Source organism: Gopherus evgoodei, chromosome 2 (genome assembly GCF_007399415.2).
Source record: "Gopherus evgoodei ecotype Sinaloan lineage chromosome 2, rGopEvg1_v1.p, whole genome shotgun sequence".
NCBI lineage: Eukaryota > Metazoa > Chordata > Testudines > Testudinidae > Gopherus > Gopherus evgoodei.
In genome coordinates this window covers 38592847-38607780 of record NC_044323.1, presented here as the reverse complement: position 1 = coordinate 38607780, position 14934 = coordinate 38592847, and the positions used below count along the sequence as shown (strand labels likewise).

At 39.7% G+C, this 14934-nt stretch overlaps 1 protein-coding gene across 1 annotated transcript in view; it reads left to right on the top strand.

The window, feature by feature from the left end:
• Positions 1-14934, top strand: part of MALRD1 (MAM and LDL receptor class A domain containing 1) — a 438556-nt gene that overhangs the window by 242941 nt on the left and 180681 nt on the right. The window contains 1 exon segment of the mRNA XM_030549280.1: positions 2006-2163. Within this exon segment, the coding sequence (XP_030405140.1) occupies positions 2006-2163 (158 nt within the window).

Below are 14934 nucleotides of genomic sequence, written 5' to 3'. Positions count from 1 at the left end.
AATCTCTCTCTAAACTGTTAAATCATCTCTAAAGAGTGTGTGCTAAGCAGGGAGGAACAAAGCTGTTTGGGGAAATAAGAACTGCCCCCAGATTCCTCCCTTGACTATAGCCAGTGTGGCTGCAGCTGTCACCACATCTTCCAGAAAACCTTCCATAAGCTCTCATGTCTCCCTGCTCTTGCTCAAGAACACCCAAGCACATATTCTTTCCCAATATCCATTGAACGGACATTAGCTTCACCTCCTACCTTTGAAGTTCCCATTACAGAGCCACAGAGCTTCCCTTAGGAAAACCCCAAAATGATCCTGAATTCAAATCTTCCACCTTCTAGAGTGCACAGAGGTCATGAGACTTGAATTCAGCTGTTGCCAGAAGGAATCACTAGGTTGGATTATGTGAAGGACTATAGGAGGAACATGGATTGAATACAAGAAGGCCTGAGTTTACTGGATGATTGTAGGTAGAAAAGGAGGTAGGGGCTTGTGGAAGCTTGTATGAATGGTATAGAATAATTACATGAAACTATTTGCACATGTAGTGCCAAAAATTAGTCATGGTCTAAGTGGCCTACCCTCCACTGAAGACATGAGTAGGAAGCAGTGCAGAAGAGATGGAATGAGCCAGAGAATTTGTTTTTCTCTTTCTTTTGGCTTTTTAAAAGTCATAAGAACAGCCATACAGGGTCAGATCAAAGGTCCATCTAGCCCAGTATCCTGTCTTCCTACAGTGGCCCATGGAAGGTGTCCCCAAACAGAGGCTAGAGACGTCATCCCTGGGAAAACACATTGCTGGTGTTCAATTTGTAATATCTGCCTGATCTCCTATAAAAAGAAATACTTTTCCCACCATAATAATATGGAAAACATCTATAATGCAAGTGAGCCTGAAAAAAAGTTGAAGTCAGTTCTAAATGATGAAACCACCTCACTCAAATGGATTTGAATCCCTAATTCAAATATAAAATGCAATATTTTATGCAGTTATATATTGATCAACAATGTACTGTTTATGCTATGATTATGTTTATTTGAATTCCAACTATATTGTTATCATCATAGCAAAAAAAAGATTGAATTTGAAATCTTGCTCTGTTTATTATGCTTTGTGATTGAAATATCTATCTGACTGGTTTTCATCATGAGAAAGAAATGGAGAACTCAAGTGTTACCTCATCTCCTGAAATGTTATTTAACTATCGGTATTTATTTGGGATCTTTTAGGGACTTAATTTGAAATGCAGCATAATACTTTTGTACTGGGGAATAAAGATGGTCTGAACCAGTCTGATTCTCTATGGATACCTATAGATCCACACAGATACAAAGGACTTGAGATTGGTTGGTCCCTTTGCCTACCAGAGCTAGCTTTGAACTGGTGTGACTTGCTATTTGGAGACCATAGAAGACTCATCCTCAGATTTATCAGTGTTGCATGATGTGACATGCTTACTGAATTGCCGTCTGTTAGAAATGGTTCCTTTGGGAATTATGACCTTTACAATAGCTATTCTACTTTAAAATGATGCAACTATTGGCAGCCCACAGATAAAGCTCAATAAAGACATAAGGAGCAAGATTCCTGGCCAGCATGAGAGCTAGCAGAAGGGTTTATGCTTGCTTATTGTGGTAGAAATGACACTGAAGGGCAAGACTGCTGCATTGGAAAACATCTGCAACTCTGCTATTTAACATGGCCTGAAAAGCACATAGTACTCTTGAAAAAGAGGATGTGGCCAGGATGGGTAAACAACATGTCAGTTCCCCATTTCTCCTTACAGACAGCTTCCAGCAGAATTTCTGTGTAGCCCCAGTGAAAAGTTAACCCACTTCCTAGTGTAACATGGACAGAGGAAAAAGCACAGCCCATCTCCCACTCTTGTTTGCATGCAATGGATTTGGCTGATACAGGGTGTGCATTAGGGGGTATGCTTTACATTCTTGCATTTGTTCTGCTGAGCTTTAAAGACTGAAACAGTTCTTCATAACATGTAACTCTTGATTCTAGGAGCATTCCTATATCTTGAAGCTACACCAATAGGCCTAAGAGGTGAAAAAGCCCATGTGAAGAGCTCCAGGTGGAAAGAGTCGGGCACAGCTTGTATGATGAGTTTTTGGTACTACAAGTCCTCAAAAGCCACAGGACACATTCAGGTTCTTATTAAGGTAATGTTCAAATAATCTTTTCCATTTGAATATGCTGATACTTATACTGTCTGTAAGAATGTGTGGCTCCAGCTGAGAATGATTCTACACACCTTCCACTGGCTCAGCTGGTGAGAGGATTCTCTCCAATTCTTCTGTTGTTTGTGGATCAATGGGGACTCACTGTCCATGACTCCCAGACCCAGTTTATCCCAGCATTGTGCCTTTCATACAGAACCGTACACTGTATGCTAATCTCTTTAACATGCTTCACAAAACCACTCTTCTAACCCAAAATTTCTCACCTAAAAAGCCATAGAAAATCTTTAGAAACCCTCTCCCCACTCCTATGAAAGTCACATAAATAGAATTTACCTCTGACACCAAAAGGTCTCAATAATTCATTAAACAGGTCTCCCTCTCTTTCACTTTGCCTCTGAGTTCACTGTCCCTAATGCTGCATTTCTTTTGATATATCAAACCTCTGTTGTCTTTGATACTTTCCATGTCAGAGCAATTTTAACTTTTTATTTGATTCCCTTTTCGTTGATAGCTGTGTGTAACCTTGTGGATCTGATGTGTTGACATCCATGAATAGAATGCATTCAGCAGCCAGCACAAAGAAAGAGAAAATGTAAGAAGTATGCTTTGGTTGGCATATTTCTTTCTATTTACACACATGCACATGCACGCACACGCACAAAATAAACAATGACCTTAGTTTTAGAAATGGCATTTATTTTCATAAGTTAGGGGATGGTGTCATAACACATAAGTGCTGCAACCAAAAGTTTATTGAATAAAAGTTATCCAATAACAAATAAAGACTGATGCCCTTCCTGCAGCTTGCTGTTATATTTATTGCTATGGAAGAGATGTATTAAAGCAAAAACGCAAGTTGACAGTCAAAATGCTGATTATAAACAAAATATAGAAACATATCTTTGATGCTATATAAACACATATTTCAACTCTTTGTAGATTATAAGCCACTAAAAGTATTTCACTACTATGAATCTATGTAGTTCTACTTATAACTGCAATCACAAATCACTCTGTGTATGTGCGCATGTGCAGTATATTAGTAATAAAAAAATACAATTATAAATCAATCTTGCCATATATTTGCCATCTAGCTGTTACGATCTCTCCCTGCAGTATACCTAATAAAGATCAGAACAGAATTCATTTTGGGGAACTTCATGACAACTCTGATTTCCAATGAACACGTTATCTTAACTCTTTAATTTAAATTACATTCTGCCCTTGAAAATAATCTACAGCAAATTCTTTCCATGATTACCTCTGTATTATATGAATGATTCAAATCCCTGAAAGTTAAAACACTTCAGTGGACTTTAACATGTGGACATATGACCCGGAGTAAGTCTGTCTGAACTAAACAGAACAATGGGCCTTTGGCAGTCATTAGCAGATTTTTTCTTGGATTAGTGTAAACACATACAAGTAAGAGGTGACTGACCTTCAACTAGCTGTTTAGTTTAATGGATCATGAGAAAAATTTATACAACTTGTCATAAACAGATAGTTAAGGGTTAATATCTCTTTTACCTGTAAAGGGTTAACAAGTTCAGTGAATCTGGACGACACCTGACTAAAGGACCAATTGGGGGACAAGATACTTTCAAATCTTGGTGGAGGGAAGTCTTTGTTTGTGCTGGGTTTTTTTTTGTTTTCTCTTGGGACTAAGAGGGACCAGACGTGCAACCATATCTTTATCCAATCTTTCTGAAACAGTCTCTCATGTTCAAAATAGTAAGTACTAGCTAGAAGGCGGATTAGTCTTTTGTTTGTTTTCTTTATTTGCAAATGTATGTTTTGCTGGAAGGATATTTTACTTCTGTTTGCTGTAACTTGTAATTTAGGCTGGGTGGAGGGAGTCCCTCTAGTGTATATATATAAGCTGAAGACCCTGTAAACATTTTCCATCTTGATTTTACAGAGATCATTTTTATTTTGTCTTTCTTTAATTAAAAGTTTTCCTTTTTAAGAACCTGATTGATTTTTTTCCTTGTGTAAGACCCAAGGGGATTGGGCCTGAACTCACCAGGGAGTGGTGGGGAGAAAGACGGGGGGGGAAAGGTTAATTCCTCTCTGTTTTAAGATTCAAGGAGTTTAGATCACAGTGATCTCTCAGGGGAACCCAGGGAGGGGACAGTCTGGGAGGAGGGAAGAAGGGGGAATGGTTTATTTCTCTCTGTTTTAAGACCCAAGGGGTTTGGGTCTTGGGTCCCCCAGGGAAGGTTTTGGGGGACAGGAAGTGTACCAAAACACTATATTTTTGGTTGGTGGCAGTGCTATCAAATCTAAGATAGGAATTAAGCTTATAAGGGTACATGCAGGTTCTCACTTTTTGGACGCTAAAGTTCAAAGTGGGAATAATACCTTGACACAGCTGTTTTCCAGAAGAGATCAAATCCATAAATCAAACAGCTGGGTGAAGACTGATAATTCCGATTTATTGATGTGTTTCTAAAATTACTCTTCAATAGTAATCCAGTCATAGGTAAAGGCAGAAAGGTCCTAGTGTTTAGAATGAATGAAGTACAATGACAAACACTTATTTCAAGTCAGTGTTTGCTTTGTGTTCTAATCTTTTTAAGTGATCTGTGACATCTAAATACTATAGTGATTGGCCACTTATAAATGGTTAATAATTAATATTCATATATACAAATGACTAACCTGGGTGACAAGTAAATAAGGAATTGTATTATGTATATACCCGTTGTGATATCAACATTGATTGCCTAAAGTAACTATAACTATAAATACACTACTATATGGAGGATTTTGCTAGAAGTGCAGATGGCCATTTATTATATGTATAGCCCACTTTGATTACATAGAATGCATTTAATAGGAAAAACAAAAGCAGATTCTTCTACTGATCTTCCAATGGCCCCAATCCTGCTAAGTGACCTATGCAGGTGGACTCTGCAGGATTGGAGTCAAAGAGGTTTTCCTTTTGAGTTAACACAACATTCTGTAATTTTCTCTTTAAATACTGAACACTTGATTTTTGTTCTACCTCTTTTCTTGTGACTGAGCAGCTGGTGCTCGTTAAAGAGATGTAATATATACAAATTAAATGAGTACTTTAACAGTAGGTGGAGAGAGTTGGTAAATGTTGTGTTCATTGTTTTTAGAATTTGAAATGCAGTTATTTTACATTTGAGCTCAGAAACAGAAGGAAGGTCAGCCTTACCTCCATGAAAGAAACAGCACTTTGGGGAGGTTCTTAGATGCTCTTTACCTGAAGCGCTCTACTTATGTTTGGAGCATGCTGTCTTTCTTAAAGGTATTTTTTACTATCACTGTTACCTTAAGCCATACACTAGCATAAAATATCTGATTTGATTTAGCCACACAATTGCTTTTGAAACCATCCCAGTACTATTTAAAATGAGTTTGGAGTCCATGAAACCAACCTCATTTGCTCTAGGGTTTTTTAAAGGAAGTAACAATACACTGAAGAACTAACTAGGAAACGTACCCCTCTTCCAATTAAATAAAGGAATTATTAAAGTTATCTTTAACTTGAACAGATGATCCTTACCAAATAGTTCTCTCTGTCTCACACTCTCTCACACACACACCCTGCCACAGTACTTAAGGAAACATCCTATCTATAGAGCTTTTTGAATCATCCCACAGAATGTAATACAGATTTATATCCTTGCTATGGAATTCTTTAGAATGGTTCAAAAACCTATACAAAAATCCCTTTCTCTACGTTTTAGAGTAATTTCTATAGTAACCACTTGGTTTCAAAGCTATTCAATTAAGTCATGTTCTCCCTTCCCTCTTTTTAAAATTAAACTAACATAAACCATATAGTCATTGCATAAATGCTTGTAGGTTATTTTTAAACGATCCCACCCTTCTGTGAGCTGCTGTCTTTATTCATAATTAATGGCTGCATAATTTGAGCAAGTTAAAGACAGTTTGAGTGATATAAATTTGAGTGAGAACGTTACTAGCCCAGTTCTCTGTCCTATAACAAAGTCATGTATTAGAGATGGACAAAGAAGGAAAAAAATTCACTCCCAATGCTTCTACAGGAAATTGGTCTTGTCCTTCCATTGCTTTGCATATGCAAATCCCAACAGCAGTGCGGACGGTAGTCTGAATTTCTGCTTAGCAGTATCCAGTCTCACATATGGACTGAAGTCTGATCAGCCAGTACATTGTCGTTGAGAAGACATAGTGGAGTTCCCCATCTTGTTTCAATCTATTTTAACTACTGCACCAGTGTAACTTCAATGACTTCAGAGGAGTTATTCCGGATTCAGTGGCATTAACCCCAGACTTATATTAGTGTGAGAGCAGAGCAAGCCTATAGTATCCTTGTGATGTGTATAGATGATTTACGTTAGCATTAATAGGGGTTATGAACCTTCATCAAAAGAAGTATATTATTTGTTATATTCCTAAAGTGTTATCTTAGATAATGAGCTCAACGTCACATCTGCTGTGGGACTTCTTCATAGAGAACATTGTATTGCTGTCAAGCATAAGGAGACATGTTGGGACTCTCAGTTAAGGGTGTTGCAGAAAATTTCTGTGACAATGTCTTTGAATTTATTGGGTTTTGTTTTAATGCTCATATTATTATTAACATAAATCTCTATGTAGAATAAGAATTCTCTCATTGAAATGACACTGATGGGCAGTTCAACTAGTTTTAGAAATACTGTGTATTGAAAATCAAAATCCTCACCATTTATGCAAATGAAAGACATTGACATTATAGCTGTGTTTGAAGACTGCATTATCTACCTTGCCATCCATCTAATTTGAGACTGTGAAGTGTTCAGCTGCAGTGCAGCAACTACAACATGCAAATAGATTATTTCCAGGCTGAATTTGAGTGCTACTAATTAGAACAACACTATTGCTTTAAGACATGTCTAAAATGATCTGTGTATGGTTGCAGTAGAATAGGATTAAATGTAAGAGAAACTGACATTCTGAGGCTAAAATGTAGGAAGAAAACTGAAAAATCCCGTGCCCAATTTTTTTGTACTGCTTTCACACTCAACCCCCAAATACTGATTTATTTTAAAACATGGAGAACATGGGTTCTCTGTTATTATGTAACATGTTTACAACAGAGCTACAGAAACCATTTTCAAATTGAAGAAAAACCCAAACATTTTATCGCTGCTTATTTTTGAATAACTGTTTCCAATACTGTTTAAATTGTCTTGGCCATAAGAATAAAAAAAAAAAGATTGGGCATCACAATGGAAGAGAAACTACAAATCAAAGGGTTATGTCATTTGCTGCAGTGAGTTTTCAGATGCCAATCTTAATTGCATTGAGTATTAACCTAATGTAGTTTAAAGGTTAATTTAAGGTCTGAGCGAGGCTTTTGGGGCCTCTTCAATGAGTTTGGATCAGTTCCCTTAGAGCAATAGAGAAATGTGCAAGGAAGATAAATAGGCATTAGCAACTATCTCCATTTGCTATGACAAAGCCAATATGCACAGGAGCTCATTAGGAATTTCCAGTGGACCTTATTCTGGAACTTGTCATAGGGAATTTATTCCATCCAGTAAATGAGCAAAGACATAATAACATTCAGGAGGACAAGACATCCAAGCCAACTCATGGCAGCCTAAACAGAGAAAGTTCTGTAGATAGTTCCACAGCTACGAACTAGCCGATCCATTGGATTAGTCAGGCATAGGGCCAGCTGTACCGAACAGCCAGAGTCCTGCAGCTGCTAATGGATTAATATATTGCAGAACTTGTCGCCTGGGTACTGCCACTTATTTATCAAGGGTCATAAACTATCACAGATGTTGATTTTTCAGCTATCGGAAGGCAAGGAGGAGAGGAGAAAAGAATAAATATAGAAAGGTGCAGCTTAGCTGGCTCTGCAGCCCAAGGTCTAGATGACCTGTGGCCTTCCTGAAATTCCCTAGTCATTTTTAGTGGAATTAAGTGTACAAAAAATGTCTCCATAGTGAGATTTGAAGAGGGAAATCTGAAGGATGGGGTTGCAGCAGATGCCAGCTGATTTATTTTGGACTCCTGTGTTTTTAGGTTTTGTAGAACTTAAACTTAAAAATGAAATTTTCACAAATCAGTATCACTGGCCCCCATTTACTTGAGCTGCTTCCCATGAAAGTATGCAGTTTGAGGAAACTACTTACTGGAGCTTAGGAGCTTAGAAATAGACCATATAGTCACACTGATGCTCATTTCTGGCTGCATAGAAAATGATCAAATCCTTATGTCGGCATGGGATCTTTTCTAACAGTGTATCTTAGCCCTGTGGAGTTGCAGGATAAAAGAGTACATTTTCAAAGAATAACATAAGGTTTTTACTGATTTGATTTTAATGGGAGTTGTGTAATCAGACAAGTTGAAAGTCGGTGGATAAGGATTTTTAATCCCTCTTCTGAAATACAAGGAATCTTCCCAAATAGATGCCTAAAAAAATCTGGTGCACAAATGCAAAAATTTGCCAGCAACTCTTTTTATAGCTAGGTTCAGTCGGTTAAATTTTTACCTTGTTTTTCTCTCAACACTTTAATATTCTGATCATCTCAAATCTGTGTATAGTACTTTTGCTTCCTTACTTCTTTAAAATGTTTTTGACCAAAAAAATCTCCTTTTGTTTTTCATTTTATATCCAGGAGAGTCGGGTTAAACATAACACAGGTAAGGGCCAGATTCTGTCACTCTTATTTATAGTGAGTTGCACAAATTCCCCAACAGCCAAATTTTCAATCCGCTATTCCCGCTGGTGAATCAAAAGTCCTATTTAAATCAATCAAACAACTTATACAAGTAACCACTTACTGGCGGGAGTAAGGGGTTGACAATCTGGTAACCCAGGTGACCTAAATTGAAATCATTGTGGCTACTTGCAAAATAACTACTCAACTTGAGTAAGGGTGGCAGACTCTGACTGTAATAGGGGCTTCAGTATTGAATTCATGGGCAAGAAAATGCCCCCTAACTAATCAAATGTACTGACTGACCACAGTTTCCAAAACCACATGCAGCTAGCTCACTTTGCACTTAGTGGGCAGTAACTGAAATGGAGTCATACCAGAGATGAATTTGACACAATGATTCCAGCACTTTATGAGCAGATCTCCTAGAAAATTGTGATTGAAGCAATGAGTAGTAAATACAAATATAAGCCAGTGATAATGGGAAAATGTTATATCTTTCCAAATTAGTTTTCATAACAGGAGAAGAAAAAGCTGTGTGAGACTCTGAGCAGAACTTTTATCATTCACTATATTACATTTTCTCTGATGAATAAGTTAGGAAATTATTTTAGTCTTCCTGCTGGTAAATTACTGTAAGGCTAGCTCATTGTGTTCTTAAATTGCAGCCAAATTTAAACATTCATTCAAAACAGTTTGGTGACCTGGAATAATAAATCTTGCAGGTGCAGGACAAAGCAAATTGCTATTTTTTTTAACCGAAGCCCGGAAGAGTCACTACTACACTTTGAAATCTTGTTTGTGAAGACAAAATAGGAAGAAACTGATTGATCAGAGGATTTTATCACTTAAATACCCATGTGTGTTTTGTGAGAAAAAAACAAGATCAGAAAAAATTGCATATTACTAAATTATTCATCCTTTTGACCTGAGTTCCTTAAGAACTTGGCCCCTTTTTTCCCCTTCTTCTTCTTCTTTTGTCCTGAGGAGGCCATTGGGGCAGGCATCAGCATTGAGATTCCATCTCCAAAATCCACTTGGACTTCATTGCATGATACTTCAGCTCTGTAATACTGAGTCCCTGGACTTGATTTACTCCATCTTAGGGGTTTTGTAGAGTCACCCTTGAGGAAATCTGTGTTATCTGCTTGGCCATTCTTTATCCCAGTAGTTTTGTCATGGAAAGGTAGTATTAAATTGTGTTTCAGACTATGGCTGGTGGAGCTTTTGCAAGACAGACTTGCTTTGAACAGCACATTTTGGGGTACACTTACAGCCAGTGGCGGTAGCAGCTCTGAAGCCCACTGACAGAAGCTGGTATATCCCAGGGCTGAATCAAGCCCCCTTCTTTGGAAATGGAATGAGTTTTTATATTATTCTAAAAGGTAGTATGTGTAATAGAATCTGACACTTATTGAAGAAATGAATATATTGTAGAGGCTGTCTCATGCTGACCAGATGTGAGTCCTAGCACACAGTCTAATTGCTCCAGACAAGCATCCGAGTTTGCAAAAAATGAAAATGTCTGTTGCCAAGGATTCCAGTTAAGCTCAGCAAGACTGTAAGAAGCTGACAAGTCTCCTTCCCTACTTCTTGTTTCCCTTTCCAGTCCCTTTCCTCTTCCCTTCTGATCATGTTCTCAGATAATCTCATCCCACTATTGAAAATTGACTGAAATGAACAGATGATACATTAGCAAAACCTCAGTTAGTGCTAAGGTAGCACTGAAGCCCAATACTTGACGTTAAACAATTTACCAATTTTATCTATATGTAAGCAGAGTCAGAATGAGCTCTATCCTGACATCTGGTGGTGAGTTGTGGAAAAGGACTTCAGGGGCTGATCTCGTTTGCATGGGCACACCCACCCCGCCTAGCATGAAGGGACTGCTTGCCCAAAGGATCACTTTGGTTGCTATTGGACCCCTAACCTATTTGTTATTGGGGCAGGAGTAATAAAGTGTTGTTATCCTGATATGGAATCAAGGACAGTAGAACTGTACTTGGCATTTTACGACAGAGGGACTCGCCCTCCACTAGTAGCACTCGCTAGGCAACTGACATGGGTTCCAAAGCCCACTGAACTGAGAGAGTCAGGGGACAGGTATGTGTACCTGGTAGTGTGCATCCCTCCTGAGGGCCCTAAACACCATTTTGAACCTCTTCTCTCCACTGTGTAATAACAGAGCCAATTTTGACTCCATTAGAAGTCTTGTTATGTGCTGCAGAGTTGAAATCACTGATTCCTAGGCCTAAAAGCATTAGACCTACTTTGGGCAAGTAATTCTGAGTGTGCTAGCACTGGGCCCCGCCCCCCCAACAGCTGAAATCACTAAAGAGCTAAAGTTACTAAAGAGCTGAACTCACTGAGAGCTGTGTTAAGTGGGGAGGAGGGCTGAAGACATATTGGTGAGTGGCTAGCAGGATGGCTGGCAGAGAGGAGCAGCCAGCAGGATGGCTAGTGGAGAGGAGCAGCTGGTGGTGAAGACTGTAGCAGAACCCCACGGAGAGGCATGGCAATTGGCCGTTGACCTGAGCAGCATGTAAGCTGCCCCCCATACCTCCCCCCACATTCACCCAGGCTGGGAGGTAAACTTTTCAGATGAACTTCTGAGCTCTGGAGGCTGCACTGACCAAGGAGAGAAACTATGGGTGGGGGTGACTGTTGGGTTGCTAGACTTAAGACCCTGAGGGGAAAAGGACATTGCTAAAATGGGAGTGGTCTTCTGTCCATGGTTTGTGTTATGAATCCTGTTTGTGGTGTTTCCCCCAACCTAATACTACAATGTTTCCCTCCTTTATTAAAAGGCTTTTGCTACACTCAGACTCTGTGCTTGCGAGAGGGGAAGTATTGCCTCTTAGAGGTGCCCAGGGGGGTGGTATGTAATTGTCCCAGGTCACTGGGTGTGGTTTTGCATTGTGTTATTGAAATGGAACCCCTAGATACTGAAACCTGGCCCTTGTTGCTGCCAACTCTGATGGGCAAAAGGGTTACATATACATTTTGTGTATGCTTTTTTTCAGAGTCCTGGATTTGTTCCATTTCATGGTAGCAATATTTGATTAGTTGACAGACTTAGAACATTAAGTCCAAGTATGTTTAAAACGATCTTGATTTTAGTCCAAAAAGACTCATAGTGGGAGGAGTCCAATTGTACTTACCAGAAACTATTTCAATTTCTGGCCTCCAGTTTAAAGATTAAAGTAGGTTATGGAGGAACAACCTTGTTTCTACTTTTGGTGACAATCCAAAGTAATTTACTTTACAAAGATGGCCGAATCTGATCACTTTCCCATTTATTGTATAAAAAGGTCAAATTAGATATTATTCAGGCCTCGTACTTGCGCTTTCCATGATCTATGTGATTACCTGCTTGTAACGAGGCCAAATAGCATTATTTAATGGCAAAATTAAATGTTAACAATGAAAGATACTTTAGAAAGAAGTGTTGCATCTTTGCAGCTACTGGCTTCCTGCCAGTGGTAGTAAAGCAAGATTATCAGTAGCAGCATTGAGAAACAGTGTAACATTTCTCAAATCTTCCCAAAGTATTGATTAACCTTTTCCATCTATTTTTCTGTTATTATTTTGTATTATTTATTATTATATGCATATATATGACACCTAAGCACATATGACACAGTGGTGTCTGTTGCACCTAATATAGATAGATTAAGAATGAACAATATTTTTCTCATCTTTGATAGCACCTGCTATATGTAAGTAGCATACCAGAAAGGGACAGACATGCAGGAACCCAGCCAGCAACTGAATATTAAAGGGATTCTAATTTACAATTAGTAGAAAGACTGGAGAAAGTTGTGTCTTACATTTCATTTTAAGGATGACCTTTCCATATTGATGCTTATTCTTATATTAATTTCTCAGCATTTCATGTATCGCTGTTTTATTTTTAAGTTTCTGATATCAAGTTATTCTTTTCCTCCAGTGAACAAGAGGAACCCCAACCCTCCATCACAGCTTCCTGTGCAAGATTCTAATACAGTATACAAAGGGAAATTTAAGTACTTTTTAAATTATATGTATATGTATGTTTCTTTAAAAGCTTTTCTTCCCTTGTTGTGTGTGGGCTGGAAAGAATTTATGTGGTTGCTATGCTGCCCAAAGAGGCTGCATCTACCTACAGATATTGGAATGATTCCAGAGCCCTCTATGCTCCCGATCCAAGACAACTGCTTTTTGTCCTGGCAATCCAGGCTAAAAGCAGCCCCAACATCAGTCCTTCACCTTCCCACCACTGGTAAGAGCAATACCCCAGGACTTCTAGCCCCTCTCATCCCTTTCTGATAGTTCCACATCCTGCCTGTCTTTTGTAGGGTCTGGACCTCTCTTCTGGAGGGAGGTAGAAGGTAGCTGAGCTCTTGCTGATTACCCTCTTCAGACCAGTCAGACCTCACTTCCTGATCAAACTAGCCTCAGGCTGCATCTAGCCTCATGGAGCTGGAGGCCCAGGAGTAGAGCACCGCGGGGAGAACAACTTAAAAAAATAGTTGTTTAATCTTTCCAGAATTTGACTGTTCCCTTTGTCTGGGATATTTGAACTGCATCTCTGTTCCTGCAAGTACTTGGGATTTGTCTGTACTGCTTCAGAGCCTGAGCCTATCCCTTCCACCTTCAGACCAGATTCTGTGCCTTTGGTGATGAAAGGAGAGATACAGTTCAATGTTCCATGTGTTATCATTGCAATCCCAGCTTACTCTGGAGCAGCAGTGAACAGAAACTTTTTTTTCTTCCCTATCCTCCCCTCTCTCCAAGTCTCCATCAAGTTGAATTATTGAAACAATTGAGAGAGGACTGGCTAAACTGAGAGCAGATAAGCAACTCTTCTTTACCAGGAAAGCAGACCAAAGCTCACTGGAAACACACTGTTCTCAAATGTTCTCTGTGCTTTCCTGCAAGCTTTTGCTACTTGGAGAAGTGATTCAAAATATGAGGAGTTAACAGCCATTTTTGTCACCCACTGACCAAGAAAGCTGTATGAATCAGTCACAGGGAGGAAGGTACTGTGGAGGTTTCCACTCCATTTTCCTAGCAAGCAGGATTTCCTGTATCAGGCTCTGCTACAATCCAGTTACTTGTAATTGACAGCATAGCTATTGAGTGGCAAGCCCTAAACAAGATGGAATGCTCATACTAAGTAATGGAAACTCTCTTAGCCTCCTCCTCTATCTTGGCAAACGGGGTGAGATAGCTCAGTGGTTTGAGCACTGGCCTGCTAAACCTAGGGTTGTGAGTTCAATCCTTGAGGGGGGCCACTTAAGGATCTGGGGCAAAATCAGTACTCAGGGGTTGGACTAGATGACCTCCTGAGGTCCCTTCCAACCCTGATATTCTATGATAAGAGTTTGGACACACATTTGTGGCTGGTGTCGAGAGAGGCAGGAAGACTAGAAAAGAAGGTATTTCAACTCTTTTCAGTTTCTTACAGGATGTCTTCAATTTGGGCTTAAGACCAACTGTCAGGGACGCACAGCTGAACCCAGACCCTGCTCATTGTCCTCAGGAAATGAATCCAGCCCCCTGAGTGGCTGAAGACTCCAGCAGGCACAGTCTTAAACCCTGGCTGCTCAGTAGTGTTCCACAGCCACAGTTGTTGCTGGTCTTACTTTCTGTTCCTGCTCTCAGCTCCCTTCTTGCTCCTAGTCCTCAGTCCAGATCTGTGCTCCTGCTTCCTTCTCCTTCTCCCTGGTTCTGCTCCTGGATCCTAGCTCCTACCCCCACCCTGACTGATACTCTGGATCTGATCCCTGACTTTTGGTTCCTGGCTCCCAGCTCTGGCATGCTCCCTGGATGTGTTTTTTGTCTTCTGACCACAACTCTAACCCCTGGATTGTGGTTTCTGTCTTTCAGCTCTGGCTCACTCCCTTGACTTGGGATTCAGCTTCTAACCACTGCTTCTAACCTGGCTCTAGCTCCAGCTCTCCTCCTGGACTTGATAACTTGGCTCCTGACTCGGCACCCAGGCCTGGCTATCTCTGTTCCAGCTATTAAGCTAGCCTTCCACCCTGACCATTAGGCAAAGCCACCCATGGTCCAGTTGCTACACCTTCCTCCCTTC